Source organism: Lithobates pipiens, unplaced genomic scaffold (assembly GCF_037356315.1).
Source record: "Lithobates pipiens isolate NorthernLeopardFrog02 unplaced genomic scaffold, aLitPip1_a1.2 Scaffold_8, whole genome shotgun sequence".
Lineage (NCBI taxonomy): Eukaryota > Metazoa > Chordata > Amphibia > Anura > Ranidae > Lithobates > Lithobates pipiens.
The window spans coordinates 563,620,443-563,647,668 of NW_027507903.1; the positions used below are offsets into that span (position 1 = coordinate 563,620,443).

A 27,226-nucleotide genomic window follows, 5' to 3' on the forward strand; every position below is an offset into this window, starting at 1 on the left:
CGCAGCACCTGTAACAAATTCTGTTTTCTTTGAGGAAGGTTCTGCGATCTTGGAAAGTCTTTTCTCTAAAACCTCTGCACTTTAACAACGAATGAGGCTTCTTGTGAAGAGGACACACTCTGCTTGGATTCTGAGCTGCAGATACACTTGTTTTGTGTACTGCAACAGGTGCGTCTTTCAAGTTGCGGGTTAGAGCAGGGTTACTTGACCTAGGGAAAGCAGAGTCAGATGATGAGATGTCAAAACTAGGATAATTTTTAAACTTTACTTAATGGTGAATAAATTCCACAAAATAAGAGAATGGTGGGAAGGGGGCGTTGTGCCTTTGATTGTAGTTGGAGCCTTGTATAACCCAGGTTTCTTGAAGGCTGTAAGGTAGCTTTTGCACTATAGAATTAACGCCACGGGCTGTGTCCAGAAAGGCAAGGCCTGGCAAGTCTCCTTCTGCTTTGGCTATTTGAAGTTCTGTCACTAGGTCACTCAATTCTCTCAGCTTCTGGTAGCCTTTGTTAGGAATCTTGGGAAAGTCCTCTATTCTTTTAAAAAGAGAGTTTTCTATAACTTATGGGGAACCATAACATTCTCTCCCATATCATGCTCAGCCCTTTGGTTGAGTAATTATTGTTAATGTCTATGTCTCTCCTTGCATGCTTTGATGACTCATTCCCCAGCCAATTGACTAATGCCACATACACACGATCGGAATTCCGGCCAGAAAAAGACTGATGAAAGTTTTTCATCGGAAAATGCGACCGTGTGTATGCTCCATCAGAATTTAGCTGTCCGAATTTCCGCCAGCCAAAAATTGATTGAGACTGAGTGTGGGTTTACTTTCTTGCTTGATGTAGGGTGTGTGAATGGCGGGGTTGATTCTGCTCTCAGTGGTGTAAGCGGCGAGTTGTCTGGTTCAGCGTGTCACCACACATGTTCTGAGGTACGCTCTGTACTTTCCCCAAGGATGGATTTTTTTTCAAGTACGTTGCTGAGCCACTCACTGGTGGGCTTTTTAAGTTCTTATAAGATGTCTGCCCCGGCTGCAACAGCCGCTGACTCCTTCTCTGCAGCTAGTTCCTCTAATGCAGTTTCCATATGTAACTTTTCACTGACCACCTTGTGCTCGTGGAGTAAACTTCTGACCTTGGTGCGAAGTGCTCTGACTTTGTCTGTGACATGGTGTCTGGCTATATGGAAGCTGATAACACTGCTGTCTGTCAGAAACCATGAAACAGACTGAGACAGAAGTACAATCAAATCACACTTGTTTATTAATAAAAATAAAAAGGTAAATAGAAAAAAGCATAGTCAAGCATAGCCAGAGACCAGGAGCTAGATCGGGTAGTCAGCCAGTCCAAAGTTCATTAACCAGATCGGGGAATCAGCCAGGCCTGAAGTCAGGGATCCAAAGAGAGCAATTACAAGCAGGATATGAAGCCATGAGGGATGTCAGCGAGCCAGTCTTGAAACAAACAGCAGGAGATGGTTCCTTGTGATGTGGCCAACATGAAGTGTCAGGTACTCACCAAAGCCGAAGTGCTGAGAGCGGCTTCCCTTGCAGCTGGGTGCACAGTACCCCTGAGGGTGGAACAGTGGGTACAGGGCACAGAGAGGCACGGGTTGCCAGCAGGTGACTGGAATGCAGCAGGTCTACTGAAGGAAGAGATGCCCGTGCAGAAGATCTTGGAACTGGTAGAAGTAAACGCCTGCCAGGGGTTCCAACACCTGGAGTGAAGGCCGAGGGTCAAACACAGGTACAGTCCATGAGACAGAGGATATTCCGGAGACAGGCCGATGGTCAAACACAGGTATCAGTCCATGAGATAAAGGATATTCCAGAGGCAGGCCGAGGGTCAAGCACAGGTATCAGTCCATGAGCCAGCAAGGCTAAGTGCAGAAAGTCTGTTTAAACAAGCCAGGGGTCAGATCAGGAGAGAAGCAGAGTGGTCTTCAAACAAGCCGGGTCACAACAGGAAGTGGTCAACAGGAACAGGAAACAGGAACACAGGTGAGCTGAGGAGACAAACCAGCAAAGACACAGAGCACATTGATGCCTTTTATAGGACTGTCAGGCCAATCAGGTAAGGCCCATAGCCGTGTGCATAGGCTTGCACATGCGTGTACGACATTGTATCGAACAACGCATATGCATGCGTCGTTGTGCAGCTCTTCCCCGCAGGCGCACGGGGAAGTGCCGACATTGAACTCTGGTGATTCTCTGACATGAAGGCAAAGGAAAGAGTGAGCTGGAAGGCTTTAAATAGGCAGGTCAGACAAGCATCTATGGGAACAGCTGGTAACTGTGGAAAGAGAAGAGAGCTGACAATTAGCCGACAGCTGAGCGACCAGCCCAGAGGAGGAAGGGTTAAGCCAGCCCTCTTACTTGCTAGCCATGCTTAGAAGCCTTCGTTTTACTGTTATGCCCCTCACTACACATGACTGAGGTGTATTTGGGCACACTGATAACTCCTCTCATACCAATACATTCCGAATCACTTTGAACTTTTATTAATACAAGATACACAGACTGGCAGACGTGAGTGAGGAAAAGCCGATCACCGTCTCTTCCTATTTACACTGTGATCAGCAGTGATTGGACATGGCTGATCACGTGGTAAAGAGTCTCCGTTGGAGACTCTTTACCAAGATTGTGGTTGCAGGGTGTCAGAATGACACCCCGCAACAACGATCGGCGCGCAGTGGCTCAAAATCCTGATTATGTCATATGACTTCCAGTCAGGAGTTTGAAACCACTTTGCCGCCGTGTTATAGGGCGGGCAGCAACTGGTTAAGAAAAGGAAGGTCAGTTGAACTGGGATATAAATACATTGTGATTAAATTTATGCTGTGTGATAGAGCCACAGTTGTGTAAATTAATCATGAAAAAGCCACTTTTTCAGCTTTTAGTGAATTTAAGACTTCCATGTGTATGTTTAGCAGTGGTTCATTCAATCATACCGTGTGAGAGGCATGTTTGGTTCTAAACAAGAGTCTACTTCAACATAATCAAATTTCTTTCAGAAATAGTATATTTAGGAAAGCCCAACCTAGATTAATGTTCTTTTACAAAATTAAAGCAATTGTCAGTGTAAAGAAAAATACAATAATCTGGTAAGATTATTCTTTTACAAGATTTAATTTAGTCACAGGATAAAGAGGGGGGCTATGCAATTTTGTCTTAGTTAGAATCAGTACAGACTGATAATGGAGATAAAATGTATTGTAAAAATAATTGATTTCAACAATAATAGATAGTTATTTTTAAAAGAAAATATTTCTTTTTGCATTTCCAGGTACCTGACTGACTTATTTTTTGTTTAAGCTAATGAAAGAAATTCTAAACTACTAATTTCAAAACACTTTGTCATCAAACTTTTGAATATCATTTTATTTGTTTATAGAACTATCCAAAAGGAAAGAGTAACCTGATACTACAAAGTATTGAGGAATTTGACAAATCTATATAGATTTGTTATATTAGTTTTCACCCTGCTAAAGGAGGATACGAGGACGTTTATTTATTTTATTTTTTTTGTTAATGTTTCTTTTGATAAATAAATTGAAGTAATTCTAGAAAAAATAATATTTTTAACAAATGCTAAGTTGTTGTGAACTTATATCATATTTCATTGGGGTTGGATTTCAAACCAATCAGATAATGATTTTAAATTTTATAGGACAGGTAATGAAGGACATGTATGTCATTTTAGGTATTTAGTAAAGTTTTTGTTTCTTATCATCTTAAGTACTCAGGTATTGTAGAATGTATGAATAGTATTATAAAGTCTAAATAGTGTAAGATGATTCAAGAAAAAAATAAAGATTGGGTGACTTATTTACCTGCTATAATTTTAGTTTAAAAACGTTATTATTTTCTAAACATAGGGTTTGTTAACTTTTTGAATTAATGACAGGATGTCTTTTGAGATTGGCACTTAGTTATTTATATAATTTGCTGTATAGAAAGAAGTGTGGTTGCAAACATTGCAAACAACGAGTACAGGTATTTCAGAAATTTGTTCACAAAACATGGCTAGGCCTTTGCTAAATTTAAATAGAAATTATGTTTTGAATGAGATTTCTACTTATAATGAGTATGTTTAGTCATTTATTCCAGTAGCTAAAGTTATGGTTAAGAATTATAGATCTGAAGGTACCAGGAATGCCGACAGAAATATCAACTGAGATATCAATTGGGAAGATTATTTTGTTATTTTTAAGGTACATTGGAATTATAGTTTTTCGTTTCAAAAGAATTGGTAAAAAAATAAAATAATAATAATTGGTAAAAATAAGAATAAAGCTGAACAGGACGCTCTGCTGCAGTGCTCCGACTGACCTTTTGCTGTATCGTCGGCATCCTTCCTCCAGCAAGGCGATCCTGCTTCCCACACAGCTCCTAACGCTGGGCAGACCGCCAGCGCGCCAGCCAAAGGTGACATTGCGGCCCTCCCGGCTGTCCGAGGTAGTGGCTCCGGCCTACCTCCCGGACCAGCGGCCATCTTGCTACACCCTGCCGCGGCTCCGCCGCTCAATTCTAGCCTCCGGGACCCTCCTTGGCTCAGCTGGTCCTCCACATGGCAACCGGAGGTCAACCGCCATCCGGGGCTCCCATCCACACTGCTCTACAGCGGCCTGCAGAAGGGAAAATGGCTCCGGCCCTGTGAACGGCGCCCATCTTGCTACACCCGGCCGCCGTTCAGGGGCTTAGTCCTGGCCTCCCGGACTCCCCTGGCCTCGGTTTTCCCTCCCTACGGCACCTGGGGACCACCCGCCATCTGGGGCTACCATCTACACCCCTCCACGAGGGGGGGGAAAGGCTTCGGCCCAGTGAACGGCAGCCATCTTGCTACACCTGGCGGCCACCTTGCTCACCACGCTGCCCCCCCTGAGACTGATCGGGGGCCCCTGGAGGCTGGAGCACTCTGACCAGCCAGTTAGGGATGGTCGGCTTGACTTTACCCCCTGACTAATGTTGAAATCGCTGACCTGGGGGAGTGGCCTGGACATGGCGGGATAATGTCGTGATGCGTCTGAGCTCCCGATACCAGACCCAACAAATAGAGTAGGAATTCCAGCGCAACAGCCATAACTTAACCTGCCATGAGCTATCGCAAAAGGGAAAAAAACAAGGGACCTGCCAAGAAGACTACGACCTATCTCATATTGACAGGTACCTCACAGAACGATCCAGACCCAACACGGAGGTTCGCACGGAGCCGCCGCGCAGAGAGGCCTGGCCATCGCTGTCCCCAGAAAACATGGCGTCCCCACTGGCATCCAGCTCCCAGCCCTTGTCGGGACTCCCGGCTCTCCTGACTCCTTCACTTCCCAGCCAGGCGGGGACTACTCTCCCTCCTCAACAACTGGGAGATGACTCAGACATTCAAGCACTATTGCGGGCCCTCCCAATGAAAGCAGATCTGGAGGCCCTTCCTACCAAGGCGGACATGGAGGCTCTGGTGCTCCGGGTGGAGGAACAGCACCGCCGGGACCTTCAGGAGATCCGATCCGAGGTGCAGGGGATAGACGAGCGACTGACCAGAGAAGAGGCCACGGTGGGGTCCCTGAAGTCTCGTATTTCGCAGCTGACCACCTGAGGCATCAGGAGCAGCTGGCAGAGGCCCAATTGCATGCAGAAGACCTGGAGAACCGCAGCCGTCGACAAAATTTGCGGCTTCGGGGAATACCAGAAGCAACGGGCATGGAGAATCTGGTAGAGACTGTGCGGGCGATTGCTCATAAGCTGTTAGGGGGAGACCTGCCTGCGTCACTAGAATTTGACAGGGTACACCGATCGCTTGGCCCAAAACCCACACACATGGATCGGCCACGGGATGTAATATGTCGCCTTCACCGTTACAGCCATAAGGAACAAATCCTGCAAGCAGCAAGGCTTAAGGGACCGGTGGACTTTGATGGAGCTCAGATCTCAATATACCCGGATGTGGCTCGCTCTACGTTGATTAGAAGGGCTATGTTAAAGCCGCTGCTGGAAAGATTGTGCCGAGCTGAACTGACTTACAGGTGGGGATTCCCCCTCCAACTGACGATCCGGAAAGGAAGTGCTTCCTTCACCCTGCGACGCCATGCGGACCTCCCTGAGCTATTCAGATTCCTCGGGATGGAACCGTTCCCGCTGCGAGACTGGCTGAGCCCTCTATCGAGCAGAGATCCCCGTCCGGCCCACCAGGGCGCTTTAAGGGGTTTGCCCCGGTGATCTTCGAGATGCAGGCAGAGGGAGCCTACCCCGATCGGGAGAGGCGATCAGGAGCAGTAAGACGGACAGCCCACTATACGTGAGTTGGGGACACAGGCCGCTGCTATGTTGAGACTGATAGTACCTACTGCAAGCATTGGGACCTAGATAATGATTTCCCCTGTGTGCACATCTTGGATGGCTTTTTCCCCTCCTGGGTGCCCCGCCTCCTTTGCTTTCAGTATCCTCTCCCCCACAACACTGCCGGACCAGGTGGGAGGAAAGGCGAACAGCGCCAGCCCTGAGTCGTCCCCTCCTCTCCCGTGGCCGGGGTGCTCTTGGGGGGGGATTCTCCTATCATCTCAGGCCGGGTAGAGGGGGGGCCACCCCGAGGACACCCGGGCCGGCCATTCCGTGAAAAGGGGACTGAACCACCCGGGGAGACCGTGGCACTCGGAGGAGAACAGTCCTGCAGTGGGCTCCCCAATCCATGTGACGACACAGACATGAGTTGTAAATTAAAAGGGGGCCCGCAGGGAGCCCACATGTGGGCTAGCAAACCTTGACTCGACATGATCAGGGAACACAGGACATATGCGTTATTGCTGGCTATCAGCGCCTGGAGGGGGCGGGGGCGGGATGGTGGGGGGGAGTGGAGCCTATGTCAGAGTGTTGGGTTGAGTAGCCCTGTGCTAGGCGCCATCTGGTACAGCTGTCGGAGCCTGGGGAGAAACGCTTCTTTGGGGAGCCCCCCTGCTCACGCTGCCATGGGCAGTGGGCCCTCCGGGTGGTTTAAGCAGTGATTGGTTGGCTGGATGCGTGAGTGGGATGGTTGGCTCCGGGCTGTGATATGTGTGACACTTTAGGGGAATGCACAGGAATGTTATAAACTTGCATAAGGGTACTATCTATGAAATAATATTTGTTTTGCCACTATAACATGGCTATACCTGTGCCCTTAACAATTACTGTCTTGCTGCTTATTTCTGATGCTGGCTGGGAGGATGCCGGCCGCCTGCCACGCATCCACGCTGAGATGACCTTACGGAGAATTCCTTCGAGGCTCTATTTACCAGAGACTCACAGTTAACGGTGGTGGATGTTTGGTGGGCGCTATGGGTCCTTCGGAAGGCACACAAGTTATGTCCTCTGCCTAACATATGGGTTGATGCGGTAGAGGCTGGTTTGGCCTTTTTTGCTTAGGAAATTAATTTGTTGTTGTGCTGGTGTTTTATGCATAGTTTAATTAATGCTATGGGTCTGGGTAGGGAGCTCCTGACCCCCATTGTGCCCAGTCACTCACCCTAATAGGACGACACCCCTCTGGGGCTCTGTTTGAGAGCCCTAAGAGTGTATCAAGATATAGTCTCGCAAACGCCGTGGGCGTTTTAGGTAACAGGGCTCACTGACATCTCAAAGCCCGTTTGACCACTTTTCTGCTTCTTTCTATCTCTTTCCCCCCCTACTTCTTCTCTGCTACCTCCCTCTTCCTTTCCCTGTTGTACTCCCTACAGCAAAATCTAGTAACCCCTCTCTACTATCCCCCCCTCCACACCCCCCCCCACTCTCGTTGCCCCAGATCCCCATCCTCCAGCCCAGTCCACATGGGGCCCAAAAACGATCTCCGATTTATGTCCATTAACGTAAACGGTCTCAACACCCCGGAAAAAGGTTCCATGGTCTTATCCAACCTGAGACATTCCAAAGCACATATATGTTTTATCCAGGAGACCCACTTTCGAGCTGACAAAATGCCAAAACTCCACGACCGGTACTTCCCGACCGTCTTCCACAGCTGCTCCTCTGAGTCCAAGTCCAAGGGGGTTAGCATACTGATCTGGGCCACGGTGCCCTGGAAACTGCATGACCAGTGGAGTGATGGGGAGAGAAGGGCCCTGTTTGTCAAAGGAACTCTGGGTGACACCATGGTGACTTTGGTCAACTTATATTTCCCCAACACGGGACAGATAGGTTTCCTCGAACCCACACTGACTAGACTGCAGGAATTCTCGGAGGGGGCGATGGTCCTGGGGGAAACCTTAACTTTACTCTAGACCCTTCCTTGCACTCTTCCAGGCAAGTGTCCCAGGTTTCATACTCAGCCCTCAAACGTCTTAAGAGGAACTTCCATGCCTTCCACTTGGTTGATGTTTGGAGGGTACTGAACCCCACCCAGAGGGACTACTCCTCCTATTCCCATCCCCACGATTCTTACACTAGGATCGATCTATGGATGCTACCCCAGTTACTGCTCGCCAGAGTGAAATCAGCCTCCATAGGGCCTATAACCTTCTCAGACCACGCCCCAGTGTTTATGGACATAGAAATTCTTGACCCAGTTAGCAAACAATGGCAATGGAAGCTCAACAAAAGTTTGATCCAGTCCCCCGAGGTAGCGGAGGAGATCTCCAGGGAGTTGAAAAACTTCTTCACCTCAAACACGGACATGGGCAGTTCGCCACTGATAGTCTGGGAGGCCCACAAATGCACCATTAGGGGTGTCCTCATAAAAATAGGCACCCGTCTCAAGAAAGCAAGGGCCCAGCAGACTTCCGACCCTTTGAGTAGGATCAGGACACTGGAGGCAGTACATAAACAATCTTTGGCCACGCAGGTGCGACAGGACCTTACGGGCTTAAGGAATCAACTGAAAACTTTGGCACTGTTTAGGGCTAAAGCAGTCATAGCAAAATGTAGACACACATTTTACGAACACAGCAATAAATGTGGCAAACTGCTGGCAAGGGCCCTGAGGGCCCAACGGGCACAAACCTTCATTCCAGAACTTAGGAAGGGGGGGGAACTAAGGTTCGCACCACCGAAGAGATTGCAGACCAGTTTTGCACATACTATACCTCCCTCTACAACTTACCGCGACAACACTCTGCCAGAGGGCAATCCCTAGAAAGAGAGGCAATACGGGACTATATCCAGAAGTCGGGCCACCCGCAATTGGTGGAAGAAGCCTTAGGGGTATTAGAGGTTCCGCTATCGGAGGACGAGGTGACCCTAGCAATAGCAAGAATGCAAACTGGCAAAGCCCAGGGCTAGGACGGATACTCGTTGGCGTATTACAGAACCTTTGGCGACATTCTGATACCTCATTTCTTAGCTGCTTACAATGAGGCTGGTGAGGGAGCAAACCCCCCGGTGGACTCATTGAGGGTCTTTATTTCTGTAATACCCAAGGAGGACAAAGACCCCCTACTGTGCCAAAACTAAAGGCCGATATCCCTTCTGAATGTCGACTTGAAGATCTTCACAAAGCTTTTACCAATGAGGCTTTCGGAATGGATCCCATCACTAGTACACTCCGACCAGGTTGGGTTTGTGACATCAAGAGAGGTGAGAGACAATACTACGAAAGCCATTAATCTGATCTACGCTGCTAAAACACTGAATATCCCGATGTTACTGCTCTCAACCGACGCAGAGAAGGCGTTCGATAGGGTTCACTGGCCTTTTTTAATGGAAACCCTCCGCCACATAGGATTGGGACAGAGAATGCTAAATTGGGTCCAGGCCATCTACTCCAAACCTTCTGCCCAGGTGAAGGTCAACGGGCGGCACTCCTCTGCCTTTGACATAACCAATGGTACGAGGCAGGGTTGCCCCTTGTCCCCGCTGATCTTCATCCTCTCTTTAGAACCCTTCTTGTGCACGGTGAGGGATAATCCCAACATAACCGGCATTAAACTGAGTGGTTCCCTCTCTCCCAAAGTAGCAGCTTTCGCTGATGACCTGCTCTTCTTCGTATCTAATCCCCTGATCTCAGTGCCCAACTTAATGTCGGAATTGATGAAGTATGGAGCATTGTCCTTTTTTAAGGTCAACTTCCAGAAATTAGAAGCATTAAACGTTTCACTGCCAGCCTCCTTGTACTCCTTGCTACGAGAGGATTTTCCTTTTAAGTGGGCAAGTTCTCACATTAAGTACCTGGGCATCCGACTGCCCAACAAACTGGAGGACATCTTCTCCATCAACTTCCCTCCCCTACTGCAAGACATTAAAAAGGACCTTCAGAGGTGGCAACAAGGCATGTTCTCGTGGTTCGGGAGGTGTAATATAATAAAAATGAACATTATGCCCAGAATACTATGCCACCTTCAAGCCCTCCCGGTTAGGATCCCAAATACCTTCCTCAGAGCAACAAACAGAGCATTGACTATGTTCATCTGGGCAGGTAGGCATCCACGCTTGGCACAGTCCATCCTGCGTTTACCAAAAGCGCTGGGGGGAATGGCTTTTCCGGATGTCTCATTATATCGCACAGTGTGCCACCTGAAAAGGATCATTGACTGGTGTCGACACGAGATGCTCAAGCAGTGGATCCAAATAGAACAATACCTGACAGGGGCAACCCTGGTGGGGCTGCCCTGGTGCCAGAAATGCCTCCCAGACCAAGTGACAAAACACCCTACGGTGGGCGAGACCTTGAGACTGGCTCAAAAAACCTACCGAGAGCAATCGATTGCATCACTGCCCTCACCATTGACCCCAATAATAGTGAACCCAGACTTTAAACTGGGATTGACAGATACCAGGTTTCAGATTCTCAGAGATAAAGATAGACATCTACTACGCCAATTCATCAGAGGCGGCAGGTGGATGTCTAGAGATGACATAATACAAGACCCTCTTTTGGAAGACCTCCCCTTTTGGCAGAAAATACAACTAGCACACTTTATTAGAGCGCAACCCCAACCGCAGCTATTTTTGAGAAACCTTACACCCTTCGAGCTTCTTTGCTCGGAACTGGAGCCGATTAGGCACACGATATCGCTAGCTTATCAAATCTTGGTCACACCCCCCAAGGAATTTAGACTTCCTTATATAGCTAAATGGGAACGGGACCTGGGAATACAGCTGACCGAGAGGCAAGTGGAGAGAATACTTCTCTTCACGTACAAAACATCGATGAGTGCCAATCAACAGGAGGCAGGATACAAAATCTTGTCATGCTGGTACTATACCCCAGTCAGAATACACGCCATGTTCCCCCAGAGCTCGGACCGCTGTTGGAGATGTGGAGAAGAGGCAGGCAGCCTCCTTCACATCTTTTGGTCCTGCAGGCTTCTGACACCATACTGGACAGAGATACATCGCATTATACAAAAGTTTACAGACAGGAAACTACCCAAGACCCCTGAGCTCTTTTTAATACACCACCATGACATACCAAGCAAAACGTACAGAAGGTCCATCCTCCCAGCACTGATCACGACAGCAAAAAGCTGCATCCCCCTTTTCTGGAAACAGACGGAGCCTCCGAGTGTGGCGGTGTGGTTGAAGCGAGTAGTGGAAATGCAGACTATGGAGGACCTCGTGGCCACAGACGTGCCTCAGGGAGCAGTTCCTCAAAAAATGGTACTATTGGCTGCAATTCTACTACTCAGAGGAATATGCGAGGTTGACAACATAAATAAGAGGGCTCAGGGACCCCTAATTGGGTGTGGCGACACAGATGGGGGGCTGGAGGATGGGCGAATCCCACCTCTACTCCCCATCCTTCTTACCCTCTGGGCCTACCCTTCCTGCTGGAGTCTACCCCTTCCCCCTTCCCTTCCTCTTTCCCCCTCTTTAGCTTACTTTACCCTCACATTTCTTTCTCTATCTATCCCTTTAAAGGAATGTTGACTCATGAGTCGACATCAAATTTCACCCCATACTTGCTAATGAACCAAAAGTACCAACACAAGGGACATAAGGAGCTTCATATTCACGAGACTGTTATCCCAGAATGGGAGCACAGTAGTTTCGACCCAGGGACGTAAAATGTTTTAATTTTCACGTGCTCTGGAAGTCGAGATGCACAGACATTGTAATTACAAGTTCTGCCCTTTGTAACCAAGTATGTTTACAGCTACTGTATTGTTATTTTGAAAATAAAGAATTTGAAAAAAAAAAAAAAAAAAAAAGAATAAAATGGGTAAACACAGAAAGGATTATCAGTCTAGAATGGTTTACATTAAATAATGAAATTTATTTAGGAAAACATTGTTTTTATAAGAATTTGATACTTGTTTTAATTTTCTTTTATAGATATGTCTTTCAATTCTAAATTTAAAGAAAATTATAGATAAATAAATAGAAAAATAAAAAGCAATAGATAGAATATATAAAAAATATAACAATATCAAATAATGGGAAAGTTATATTTTTTATGTATCTACAGACGAGTAGATTACTTATTATGTTTACAATATTATATATTGTTCAGTGTCAAGGATAATGTATAGAAACGTATATTGTATAAGTTATTTTGTTTATTGAAATTTCCAGGAATGGAAGAGATTTTATTTATTAATTAATAATTTATATTACAAAGCAATATAATTTGATATTTCAAAGATATTTATTTCTCCTTTATATTAAAATAGTTATAAGATATGATGAAGGTTATAAGAGTTTCACAAGAAGTTAAATACATTTATGAAATTGAAGGAAGAACATCTTTAATATTACATGATTTAGATGGAGAATTAATTAAAATTAATAAATAATATAATAATTTATATTTTCTCAATGGAATGAAATAATTAAATATTTTTCATGAGAATATCTCAGAATTTTGGAAAATGCTTATGTACAATATCGGACACACTAAATTGTATTAATGTTTATTTTATTGTTTGCATTGAAAAAAGAGGATCAGAGACATTTATTATTTAAGATGAATGCACTTATTTTGTTTGTTGATTTTAGTGCATTGAGGGGGAATTGTTAGAAGATTTTGAGTTGATTAATATTTTAAGTGATAAAAGTTTCTGAAAAATATATGAAACACATGAATGTTAGAATGTAATTAGTGTAATTAGTGTTAGTCTCTGAAGGTTACAGGACGGAGGACAGAGAGAAGTCATTTTGCTGTGTGGGTACTTCTATTCTGAGTTACTATGTCAGGACAATGGGTGGAGTTAGGCAACTTATCTGTAGACTGTAGCCAAATAAAGCATGTATGCAAACATGGGTGTTACTAGGAAATGCTGACATACCATTATGAAACAGTACAAGAATTTGAAGAGGGTTGAATAGTAGTGGGGAAGAGAGGTGGGAAGAGAGGGAAGGAATCCTACACTTTGGAGAATGTAACATCTGATATTCCTCGTTCTGAAGCCATCACCATGCCATATATTGCCAGATTTCATTATGTAAGTCTTGTCTGCTTATATATGAAGAATAAAATAACTTTTATTGAACAAACTGAGGATTCTACAATTTCTAATATAAAACAAATACCTAAAAGTATGGTGGAGATGCTGCCTTGGATAAAGACAGACACATTTCTCCTTTACACAGCGGAGAGAGGACACTGACATATTACACAAAGACTTTGCTATTCATCCAGAAAACGCCCCTGAGATACAAGAATATTAGATATCAATCTTCATTCTTCAGTCCCTGAAGAAGTTCACTGTGTATGTCGAAACGCATTGGACTCTGTCTTCTCGAGAGTTGATTTGGGCCATTCCAGTAGCTGGTCCTATGCTGTTCCTTTTATCATGTGTCTGATTTTTTTATTATCTGTTTATCATGTGTTCTACAGTATGTGTTATGAATAAATTTGTAATTTTTACGAGTCCAACAACTGTTTATGGTCCATTAAAATCCCCACATTTTGAGGAACATTCTTGCACAGGGGACAGTAGCAGGTAATTACTAAACTAGAGTGCAAAAATCTGGTGCAGCTCTGCATAGAAACCAATCAGCTTCTAGATTTTATTGTCAAAACTTAAATGATCAAGCTGATGTTAGAAGCTGATTGACTACTATGCATAGCTGTACCAGATTCTGAGTGCTCCAGTATTAGTAAATATCCCCAATAGGGTTTATGGGCCAGTGGTAAATAATGTAAATTTCGGAGAGGCTAGGAGTAAGCAATGCAGAGTTCAGAGGTCAGTAGTTAGTCTTTCTTAAGTTGTATGTGTGGATTGATGTAATAAATATTTGTGAAAGACATTTTTTAAAGAAACTGAAATTCTTATCAGCAAGGTGTTTCGACAATAACTTTTTTCTCAGAGTGACAACACTTTTCAACATAATTCAGACTGAGTGTTGTCACCTTTTTTCCAGTGTGCTCCCAACTGTGCCGATGCACATTTCTCTAGCACATTCTCTCATAGTCACAGTGGTAATACTTTGATGGTACACAGACCCCGGAGCAAACACATATCCACAGGTCTTCTAGATATGCACATTGCTGGGAGAGAAAGTATGAACAAAATATTCTGTTTTACTTACAACGCTCTTAAAAAGTATTCTTTTGTGATAGTTTACTTCTATGTTAAAGCAGACATTTCCTCCACTTTTATAGTAAAAGGAAAAATGGAACAAACAACTGTTGCATAAAGTAGGATCATTAGATAAGGAAAATAGTGCAATGCAGTATGCAAGTGAAATACTACACATAAAAAATACAATATGTAAAACTAGGAAGGAACAGCCCTGATAAATATTTTTTGTACAAGCATAATGTTTGTGCTATTAAAAACCGTAGAAACCAGCAACTTACATGAAAGACAGCATACAGGGGTCAATTTACTAATATTTATTGCATGCAATATTTGTGTGTTATTTGAAATGTCAATTCACTATAGTTACATTCTGTATTACCTGTGGTAAATTTCACATAAAAAGCAGTGGCGGCTGGTGAAGATTTAGGATGGGGGCACCAGACCCTGTCTTTCCTTTTTGACCCCTTCAACTTCTCATAAGTTACCCCTTATAGAATCCACCCACTCCGTCCCCTGTATTCCACTTGCTTCCACCCATAGTATCAGGAGTATACAGTCCCAGTATCACAGGACAGAGTATACAGCCCCAGCATCACAGGACAGAGTATACAGCCCCAGCATCACAGAACAGAGTAAATATCTCAGCCTCACAGATCGGCGCAAACAAGCTAAAAAATTACACTGTTAGAAATAAAGGACTCTAAATAGGCATTTATCAGGTGATTATGTCTACATTCTGCACCCTGTAAATAGCACATGTCTAAATTCTGCACATTGTAATTCGCACATGTCTGCATTCTGCACATTGTAAATAGGACATGTCTGCATTCAACACATTGTAAATAGCACATGTCTACATTCTGCACACTGTAAATCACACCTGTCTGCATTCTGTAGCCTGAAAAAAGTCTCTGCAATTGTTTGTAAAAGACACACGACAACCTGTCCACATCTGGCTGAGGAGGAAGTAGAAGGCTCAGCATGTCCTGCCAGTCATGAGCTATACCAGGGTATGCTGGGACATGTAGTTCCCCAGCGGCTGGACCGTGATGTAGCTGTCCATAAGCCAAGATTGATTTTGGGAACCCCTTTACTATTTCTTACTGTTGCTGACAACCAAAACGGGGCATCAATCTAGAACATCGCCATACACACCCCAACATCCACACAACAGATATCTGCTATACACCGGAATTATGCAGTGACTGATAAGAGAATATTGCAACATCCAGAGCCCATAGAAGCAGCTGGGACCCCCCTAAAGAAGAAGACAGGATCCTCCTAGAGAAGAAGACCGGATCCCCCGGAAAAGAAGCTGAGACCCCCCCGCCTCCGTGCCTGCTCGCCTCCCCCCTGGAAGCAGCAGCAACATCGCTCATAGATCCAGCACAGAGAGCAGATAGGGGGGTCACTTCTACTCTTCATCATCTCCTAAATCCTATCATGACCAGGGCAAAGCAGGGGCACCGGAGACCAAGAGACACACACAGTGTCCAGAGCTCCACTCGGGTCGTGCATTCCATGGAGCTTGTGACGTCTCTTCCGGTTTACCACTGGCAAAGGGAAACCGGAAGTGACATCTTCTTAACTTTGAGAACAAAGCACCCGGCTGCCCATAGTTGTCCAGCGGGATACATTGTGCCACAAGCCAATTCAACACCCTGCAAATGAAGCGTCTCGTCTGCAATCTCATGATTGCATAGTTGTGGCGCTTCCCATAGTGCACTGTGTCTGGCACCCGAACACACTTAAAGGACATTTTTTTCTATATTTTTTTTTAAAGGGCCTTTTTTTGAGACTGTTGGGGGAGCGCCCGTGCACCCCCTATATACAGCCGCCACTGCTAGAAGGGTGATATTATATTGTAGAATCTCTAACCTCTTCCAGTGTAATGATAACCTTTGAGGCCACAGACCGCTGACATCCTTCAATATGTAGTCGGTTGTGAGGCATAGTGGGTGCAAAGGTGGTAAAAGTCATTGGGCGCCAGACACTTCTTGGATGCAAAAGAGGTTTTATTTCTTTTAACAGTCCTTTTATAGTTTGCAAGGGAAAGAGGGTTAAGGTCAGGACACCCTTAAGTAGTGGCAAATTCAATAGGCAGACTCCCTGGCTTCAATAGGAGGACAGCCATACAGGGAAAAGCCCCTGCAAGGTGCCACTTCTGCATGTGCAAGTTTGCTGTCCCCTATGGCTAAAGTACTTAACAGTTCCTAATTCAAACGCAACAGTTCTCTCAGCTTTACTACAACTTCTACTTGTAGTTCTTCAGCCCCTTGAGCTCCTGGTCTCTCACGGTACCCTCTGATTCACTAACTCTGAACCCTGAGCTCCTCAAGGCTTTTGCGGTGGTATCTCCCTCAAGCTTGCTGTCCCCCTATTGCAAGTTTGCTGTCCCCTATGGCTACAGTACTTAACAGTTCCTAATTCAAACGTAACAGTTCTCTCAGCTTTACTACAAATTCTACTTGTAGTTCTTCAGCCCCTTGAGCCCATGGTCTCTCACGAGACCCTCCAATTCACTAACTCTGAATCCCTGAGCTCCTCAATGCTTTTGCGGTGGTATCTCCCTCAAGCGTCACCCACGCTTCCCTGCTGGGTCCCTAGCTTGGCACTTCGATACCTTCAAGCCTCACCCCTGCTGACCAACTTGGTCCCTAACTTGACACACAAGGCTGCTCTGCAAGTGTCACCTCTGCTGGTTGGGTCCCTGACTTAATCACCATTGGAAGTTTCCAGATTCTCCTCCGTGCCTGTGCAGTGAGAATACTGCTCCAGTATATGCTTCAGTTACTCACTGTGGTCCCTGGTAAAGGTGGTTGGTTCCTTGGTGGCGACAGCTTGTCTTCTACCTCTGACCACGACTGGTTCTCCAGCCGGCAGAACCATCACTTTTGGTTGGACGGCAAGCCGCAGTCCCAGCCCTTCGCTGCCCTCTTACTTCTCGATAGGCCCTCACACAGCCTGGCAGCCAGATATCCCCCGGGATAGGCCCAATCTCCGGCCTAGCAGCCTGGGGCAGACAACATACATCTACTCAGACGGAGGTCCAGTGGCACAGAACATAGATCACCTGACTCCACCCAAATATACAGGCTCTCCAAGCAGGCCAAGGGTTTTCCCATATACCCATAACCTGACCTTGAGTTAACCTTCTCAGTACCACCAAGTGCCCGGTCACCTAGTGGTAGAAGAGAAAAGTACAACAAGGCCAAACTTAGGGAGAAATTAATGGATCTCTAACAATTCAACTATGATAGCTACCACTGACAAGGAATTTGGTGAAGAGCTTCTTGACAAAACCCCAGGGCAATACATCATTAACCCCTTAAGGAGCGCCTCCTGCACATTTACATCGGCAGAATGGCACGGCTGGGCACAAGCACATACAGGCACGTTGCTCTTTAAGTGGCCAGCCGTGGATTGCGAGCGTGCTCGCGACCCAGTCCTAAGCTCTGTGACCTTGCCCACGGGACCAGTGGACCCAATCGCCGCTGGTGTCCCACAATCGGGTCAGAGAGCTGAAGAACGAGGAGAGGTCTGTGTAAACAAACCTCTCCTTGTGCTTCCTACTGAGCCTGTCACTGATTGTCTGTTCCCTGTTAGAGGGAAAGACGATGAGTGACGTCAGATGCCAAGCTTCGCCCCCCTTCATTTAAAAAAAACACACACACTCTTAACCCCTCCCCACCCCCTAGTGGTTAACTCCTTCACTGCCAGTGTCATTTACACAGGAATCAGTGCATTTAAATAGCTGTATAAATGGCAATGGTCCCAAAAATGTGTCAAAAATGTCCGATGTGTCCACCATAATGTAGCAGTCACAATAAAAATCGCTGATTGCCACCATTACTAGTAAAAAAAAAAAATATTCATAAAAATGTTATAAAACTATCCCCTATTTTGTAAACGCTATAACTTTTGCGCAAACCAATAAATAATCACTAATTGCGATTTTTTTTTTACCAAAAATGTGTAGAAGTATACGTATCGGCCTAAACTGAGGAAAAAAAATATTTTTTATATCTTTTTGGGGGTTATTTATTATAGCAAACAGTAAAAAATATAGAATTTTTTTAAAATTGTCGCTCTATTTTTGTTTATAGCACAAAAAATAAAAACCGCAGAGGTGATCAAATACCACCAAAAGAAAGCTCTATTTGTGGGAAAAAAAGGATGCCAATTTTGTTTGAGCCACGTCGCGCAATTGTTAAAGCAACACAGTGCCGAATCACAAAAAGGGGCCTGGTCCTTTGGCTGCAAATTGGTCCGGGGCTTAAGTGGTTAAAGTCAATTCACAAAGAAAAAACTTTTTTTTTTAATCTTGTGGAATAGACACTCAGTATTCAACAAATGTACAAAGTTTGAATTGAAACATTTTATTATTACCCCTGGAGCTAAATGTGACAGTTCCACCCCAGGACTCCTGGTTTTTAGGAATTCAGCACACCAGCATGCTACTAGTGACTCATCTCCAGCTGGCTCATTCAGTTGAAATAAAATGTGCTCTCATAACCCCCCACAATAAACTAAGGTGTCATCAAAACATGCATAAACATACAACTAAAAAGTCCATAAGAAAAGTAAAATTAAATTGCTCAGTGCAAAAAAACTCCAAAAGTAGTACAATGTGACACCAAAAAAGGAAACCGTGGTCTTCCTCTCCACCAGATAGGTACACAGCACACTCCTCAGAGATCTATGATCCCTTTTTGTTCAAAGGAAGTCACAAAAAACTTTATAGATCCCCAACTTGCAGTATCTCAAACCAAGCCGTGGAGTTCAGCTCTCTGTTCCATCTAATAGAGAATCCAATACGCATGGATAAATGGATACCAGCCTACATTTATTGGCACTCCTTTAAGAGACTCTATAAGCAGCGCAGTAACATGAAGAGGGAGATAAAGGAGCCTCTCATAGTGTAGTACTTTAAATGTATTAAATAAAAGGTTAAAGTGGTTATAAAGCTTGGGTTTTTAAATAAAATAAAAAAACAAACTTGCCTATACTTACCAGCTCTATGTAATGGTTTTGCACACAGCAGCCCCGATCTTCTTCTTCTGGGGTCCCCCATTGGCGCTCCAGGCCCCTCCTCTTCATCAGGTGCCCCCAGGAAAGGACTCACCTGCTGGTGGCACTGTGGCTCCCGGATTCATTGGATGCCATTCCAGTGTCCACCAGTGGGTGTCTCCCAGAAGCCAGCAGGCTGTAGTAATCTGTCACATTAGTGTTCAGCTGCCGTGGGGGCTACCTAGGCTGCTCCTGCCTTCCCCGGCATGTCACAATTCTGATTCCTTCCTTGCTACCTGTTTCTGATGCCTAGCTGGATCCCTTCTATCTTGTTCCTGCATCCCCCTGCCTTGCCTCTGTTCGAGTACCCCGTTGAGATCCCTCTTCCTTGCAACCTTGCATTCCCTGTATCCTTGTCCCTAGTTTGGTCTGTATGTAGTTAGTTGTTCAGGTTCAACCTTTCTTGTCAGTGTGGGGTTTGGTTTTGCTTGTTGGGGTTGTCATGTTTATCGTTTGCTGTGTCTCACTGTTAACCACTTGCCTACTGGGCACTTAACCCCCCCCCCCCCCCAGCTTTCAGTGCTCTCACACTTTGAATGACAATTACTCATGTAATACTGTACCCAAATGAATTTTACATCCTTTCATACAAATAGAGCTTTCTTTTGGCGGTATTTGATCACCTCTGGGTTTGTTTGTTTTTTGCGCTATAAATGAAAATAGACCGAAAAGTTTGAAAAAAAATGCATTTTTCTTAGTTTCTGTGATAAAATTTAGCAAATTATACATTTTTTTTCATACATTTTGGCCACAATTTATACTGCTACATATCTATGGTAACAATAACTCAAATTAGTGAATATTATTTGGTCTGTATGAAAGTTAGAGAGTCTACAAGCTGTGGTGCAAATCATTAAAAAATAAAATAAAATCGATCACACCTGATATACTGGTGGCCTCATTTCTTGTGACCCAAACAAGCCAGGAAAGTACAAATACCCCCCAAATGACCCCTTTTTTTAAAGTTGATGTAGTAGGAATATAATGATGTATTAATGCAATAAATGTGAAATACAATGTAAATCTATAGACAATGTATTCACTAGTATTGGATGCCATCTAGTGACCAAAAACTGGAACTGGACCTTAGCTATTTTTCTTTTTTATGGTGTTCAAAGATAACAGGAAGTGACTGTGTTTACTTTGGTCATCTGACCTCATTTAACCAGGAGTCTGCGTGACCTACCCATGAACACTTTGATATGCAGTGCGAGTGGGGAGGGTATAAAAGGGACTGCAGCAGCCATTGTAGGTCTCTTGGATCCACGTTGCCTGCCTGTGCGGAACTGTGTGTAAGGTTCTCGGACGCATGGTAGATAGTCACTGTGGAGTGCAAACTGGTTTGCTGGGTGAGTGGACAGAGCCAAGAGCTGGTAATCAGACCGACGGGGATCGGAGACACTGGTTGGAGCAGCGGAGAGCCGGATCCAGGTGGTGGAGTGACGTGGAGCATCTGGCCTAGTCAGCGGAAGCAAGCTGCAGCTGTAGGACACAAGCCATTACTCAGAACTCTAATCCGATTGGTGAGCGGTTTGCGGACCACCGTTTAATCTATTACACGTACTTAGACTTACTAATAGTCCTTGTTGGAAGCTGTTGTTCCACGGAAGTGCAACTGAGCAACTGACACTTAGTAGGCCCAAGGCCCGTTACACTTTGGTATCTAAGTGTGATTACAAGTTTCTGGACTTACACCTGGAGTGTTCTAAGTTAACTTTCTCTACTTACCCCCTTTGGATTACAATTATTTAAGAAACTATTTAAGCTAGCGAAGAAAGAAGATAAAGGAGGAAATACATTAAGTGAGGCCTCACGTTAGACTTTAAATAAGGGGAGCTCCCAGGTCTACATAGTAACATACCTGCATGCTGTTTATTGTATTTGACTGTTGATTTAAGCTGTGCTGACGTTCTATGTTGGAACAACAGTGCAAACTCTGTAACCATCTATTTGGTATATTCAAGTACCGCCAGTACACCAATACACTGCTCTGTTAACATATGTCACTCACGAGACAATGGATAGAAAAAACAGGCATCAGAAGGTTTCCAGGTCCGCACCTTCCATGTGCGTTCCACGGGAACCAGAAGTAGCGGCACTGGTTCACTATACTGGAATTACGTCATTCAGTATAGTGCCGCTACTTCCGGTTCCCGTGGAACACAAGCGGAAGGTGCAGACCCGGAAACACACTGATGCCTTTTTTTTCTATCCATTGTCTCATGAGTGACATATGTTAACAGCGCAGTGTATTGGTGTACTGGTGATACTTCACATGTATACTTTCTCTTTTTATACTTAGTTATATTACAACATCCTGGATCCATCTGAGACCCTCCACTCTGAAATAAGTTCTTGAATAATTTGTGTTGCATCCCCCCAAAACCTTAAGCCTATTTGACCCCTGGACTGCAAAGCTGACGGTCCAGCAACTCTGGCTCAGCCTCTCAGTGAATCACTGAGAGGCTGAGCCAGTTGCCAGTCCAGGCATCTTGGGTATTCCGGCCATCAGCTGACGTTAGCTGACAGCAGGCTTTAGCCCGGTGTTGTCTGAAAACAGGTCACAGGAGTGCGATCCATTGAAGAAGTTTAGCCAAAAAAGCTTTGGCCATACTTCACTCTGAAGGCTGTGAACAGATCCAATAATGACTTTGCAGGGGTAGGCATGAAAGCACATGTTCTCTGCATTCCGAGTCAGCATTGAACTGTGCCATTGGGTCCAAAAAAATTTGTTCATGACTACAGTGAAATCCTCTTGGCATAGATCTAGCTAGCTATCAGTGAAGTTGACAGTGGGCAAAGCCTGATGGGGAAGCTGAGACACTAGCCCCCTATTATATCCCTCAACCTTGTAATTGATAGCAGGTAGTGGCTGAATTCTACAGCCAAAAACAGACTGTTATTTGGCTATGGATCCACCCATTGCTTGCTGTCAATCAAAAGGGGAGAGAGGGGACAATATATATATATATATATATATATATATATATATATATATTGCGTTCCCTACATCTCTATTCTTATACTGTATATGTACATACATTTATACCTATAGGGGACTGGTCTTACAAAATGTAGCTTTGCAATACTTTATCTACATTGTATGTGCTGTTCTTTTATATTACGAAGAATACATATTATGTGAGAGGCTTCTGGATACCAGAGCTACAATTTTATTTTTTTTATTATTATTTTTGTTATTATTAGCTATTCTCCATTTGCATGAAAGGTAAAATTAGCCATAATTAGTGATTTTAGACTTTTTGGAACTAAACAATGTTCAGAAATATTAGTACTGCAATAAGAAGGTATATAATAGTAACACTGAGGTGGAAGCATTCTGTACTATTGAAAAAGCAGAACTGTGTTATTAAAATGAATTATTAACTATCATTAATCATTAACTATTTATTTTTGTTTTCTCACCAATAAACTGAGAAGAATGTACATCTAATGCTACCGAAAGAGTGTTCCTGGAGCATTGCACCAACCAGACTATAATGGTGTGTAAATTTCTGTATCTTTTTTGTAAATATGCCATAATAAATACAAAATCATCAGATTTGATTCTTATTGCAGCTACCCTGTTTCCCTGAAAATAAGACCTAGCGTCATTGTCAGTGATGGCTGCAATATAAGCCCTACTCCTCAAATAAGCCCTACCCTGTTTCCCTGAAAATAAGCCCTACCCTGAAAATAAGACCTACAAGGACCTTTCAAAGGGATTATTTGGGGGTAGGACTTATATTGCAGCCATCACCGACAATCACGCTAGGTCTTATTTTCGGGGAAACGGGGTATGTTTCTCTTTTTACTAAAACCTGAAGCTACAATCTCAGAATCCAACTGCAGCACCCCCTGCTGGTAGAAAGAGGACTATGGCTTATCTAGTCATATACAACAGTGCTTTACGATATCAGAATTTTAGTCCACTCAGAAATGTAAACAGGGTAATGAAGCATCATATTTACCTAGTCTAATACGTTTTTAATACCTCTGTTCTACAACAAAGTAAAATAAAAGAAAATTAAAAAGAATGAATTTGTTCTCAGTCGAGAAAAAAAATTCTTGACCTCAGCAATGGAAGCAGATTAGTTCTGTTGATAGTTAAAAAAAAAATTGATACGTTTTGCCAAATACAGGTAGAAATGCTATTTGTAGTCAGAAACTAGAGCATCAAGAACCAAGAACATCTGACTATAGTCAACATTTGACTGTTTCTGCTCTGGTGACAAAATCTTTTCTTTGGCTATCCACTTGAGTTCCAATAGTGAAAATTATATTTCACAACTCTTTATTCTGATTTCTTTTTTGTTTTCAAAAAAGTTTATTAAAGCAATAAACAGAAGACAGTGTCCTCAACAGAATAAGATGACATCCACATGGTAAAGAGTTAGAATGCAAGAGTACAAAAAACTGGTAGACAAATTATACAACTTCAAGTACTATACAGTGCTCGGTGACATTGATACAACTCTTACATCATTATAAAGTTGGTGAGAGAACCAAAAGAAAAAGCGATGTCATGGTATACATTTATGTAATGTTTCATAAAAAAAGAACCAGGTAAGAAAAAAAGGGGAAAAATAAAAGCAAATAACCAGAGACATGAGGTGTGGTCAAGTTTGTAATCTAAATAGAAACCAGGGATTCCACTTCAGGTCATATATATGAGTCGTGTCATGCAGTGTATGAAATATCTTTTCCGTAATCATCACCTGATCTGTTCTTGAGAGAACCTGAGATAACGGGACCGACTGGGACTTCCAATGTAGTGCTATCGTCCATAGCATAGATACACAAATAGAATGCACCAGCCTGACCAGAGGTTTAGGAACATCCGGAGGGGTTTGGAAGAGAAGGCAGTGCTGATAGGTTAGGGATAATGCGCGACCAGCTAGTCTATCTAAGATTTTTAACACCTCCTGCCAGGCTGGGCAGATTCGCTCACAGTCCCAGAAGGTGTGGATGAAGGTACCCAGATGATTGCAGCCTCTAAAGCAGTTAGGGGAAGTATGAGCAAACATTTTGTGTAAACGAACCGGGGTGTAATACCATCTGGTCGTAACCTTAATGGCTGTTTCCCTAATGGTTAGGGATCTGGTACACTTACACATGTTATTCCAACCCTCCTCCCAATCTATAACATCGGCTCCCAATTCCAGTTCACTTTCCCACTGAGACCTGTATTTCAGTGTATGAGAATCCGTCACTCCTTCCAGGGCTTTGTAAATCAGGGAAATCAGCCCCTTTTGGCGTGGATAGTTGAAACATAGGTCCTCAAAGAGGGTAATCTGATCCGAGTGCTGGATCCTGTAATGGGAGAGGAAGAAGTGACGGATTTGCAGGTATCTGTAAAGTTCAGTGTCAGGGATCTGGTGCTGGGTCTGTAATGTCAAGAAAGGGATAAAATCAGAACCTTTCACAAAATCCCTTAGTTGGGTAAGCTTGCAGTGAACCCACAATTGGAACGACTCAGGGTGAAGGTATGCTGGGGGGAATTTCGGGTCGCCCAAGTAAGAGGCGCCCATAGAGCGTTCAGAGGTAAGATTGTACGTGTTTTTGTAGCGGTGCCACAACTGCAGACCATCTGCTACTATGCCATTCATTGTACTTAGTGTCGTGTGCGATTGGTAAGTAGACCACATAAGCCCAGGGAGGTAAAAGGGAGTTATCGAGTCATTTTCAAATCATACCCAGGGGACTTTTGGGTTAAGGATCGACCATTGTGCTTGCTGTGTGAATCTACATGCTAGGTAATACAACCAAATTTGGGGGACACCTAGACCGCCACGCCTCATAGAACGGTATAAGACAATCTTAGCAAATCTGGGAGACTTATCATTCCAGATAAATCTATTAAAATGGGATTGGAGGTTGTTTAGAAAGGATTTAGAAAGTTTGATTGGTAGGGAGCGAAACAAATATAACAGTCTGGGGAGAATAACCATTTTGAGGGCCGTGATTCTACCTATAAAGGGGATATGCAAGGGAAGCCAGTTTTTGAGTGTTTGTTTCAATTTCAAAATCAGCGGGGGGATAATTAACCTTAAATAGTTCACAAAAGTCTCCGGGCAGGTTTACCCCAAGATATGACAGATGTGAAGTGGCCCATGTAACAGGGGCGGATCCAGGGGGGGGGCAACGGGACAATTGCCCCCCCCGAGATAGTAGCACTGTCTGCACTGATATTACATGTCTCCCATTCTCTGTCGCTGCCTCTGCCGAGTCTCTCTCACATCAGACGATCAGCGGTGCAGAGAGAGAGACTCGACTAATACCAGGAGCAGGAGGAACAGGTGGGTGGAGCCTCTTCCCTGCACTCGTTGCTAACGCCTAGGCCGCCTGGCGTCTAGCAACGAGTGACGTCAGTGAGTCACGTCGGACTCCAGTCTCACTCGACGCGACTCACTGTAACAGCGGCCAGGGAGAGAACAGTCGCACTCGCAGTTACACTGAGACTTGAGTCTCAGACGAGTGACGTCAGTGAGTCACGTCGGACTCAAGTCTCAGAGCCGATGTGACAGGAGCTGAAGCCTCAAATAGGGGAACAGTTGTTGCTGCAGTTTACAGTTTAGACTGTTAAAATGTCCAGCGTCCACTGTAAGTGGCTGAGCGCCAGTATTCTTCCTTCTCCGCCCCCAACTTGTGGCAAGTGACAATCTGCAAAGTGTGGCAGGTGACGTGGCAAGTGACGTGGCAAGTGACAATTCACAACATGTGGCAGATGACGTGGCAGGTGGACAATCCGCAACGTGTGGCAGGTGACGTGGCAAGGGACAATCCGCAACGCGTGGCAGGTGACGTGGCAAGTGACAATTCACAACATGTGGCAGGTGGACAATCCGCAACATGTAGCAGGTGACGTGGCAGGTGGACAATCCGCAACGTGTGGCAGGTGACGTGGCAGGTGGACAATCCGCAACGTGTGGCAGGTGACGTGGCAAGGGACAATCCGCAACGCGTGGCAGGTGACGTGGCAAGTGACAATTCACAACATGTGGCAGGTGGACAATCCGCAACATGTAGCAGGTGACGTGGCAGGTGGACAATCCGCAACGTGTGGCAGGTGACGTGGCAGGTGGACAATCCGCAACGTGTGGCAGGTGACGTGGCAAGGGACAATCCGCAATGTTTGGCAGGTGACGTGGCAAGTGGACAATCCACAACACGTGGCAGGTGACGTGGCAAAAGACAATTTGCAACATGTGGCAAGTGACAATCCGCAACGTGTGACACGTGACGTGGCAGGTGGACAATCCGCAACGTGTGGCAGATGACATGGCAAGTGACACGCTCAGGGCTCCCACTGATTCTGCATTAAGGTGAGTTGAACCATTTCATTTTATATTGCAGTGTAATAATATAAATAATGCTCTTCAATCATCCTGACACCATAACAACTATGGTGCCATGATGATTGAAGCGCCAACACCAGCCATTTCCCTCATAAATTGCCCGCAAAAAAACAAACTTATTTTCTGGCAGTGCCCCTCCCGAGACTAGACTCTGGATCCGCCCCTGCCATGTAAAGGAGTGATTACTTTTAATGAAGGCCAGGTCAGTAGGAGAATAGCCCACAGGGAGGGCGACAGATTTGGAAACATTGATAAAAAGCCCGGAGACCTTCGCAAAACTCGACAGCATCCCAAAAAGGTTGGGGAGCGGGATATGAGGATTAGTTAAGAACATCAAGACGTCATCCGCATACATGCAGAATTTGTACGTC

The 27,226-nt window shown here is 44.7% G+C and overlaps 1 protein-coding gene across 1 annotated transcript in view; it reads left to right on the forward strand.

The window, feature by feature from the left end:
• LOC143962274 (adhesion G protein-coupled receptor E3-like) overlaps window positions 1-27,226 on the forward strand; it is a 315,163-nt gene that overhangs the window by 207,523 nt on the left and 80,414 nt on the right. Inside the window, exon 7 of the mRNA XM_077471584.1 lies at window positions 22,939-23,000. Coding sequence (XP_077327710.1) covers window positions 22,939-23,000 — 62 coding nt within the window. The remainder of the gene's footprint in view (window positions 1-22,938; window positions 23,001-27,226) is intronic.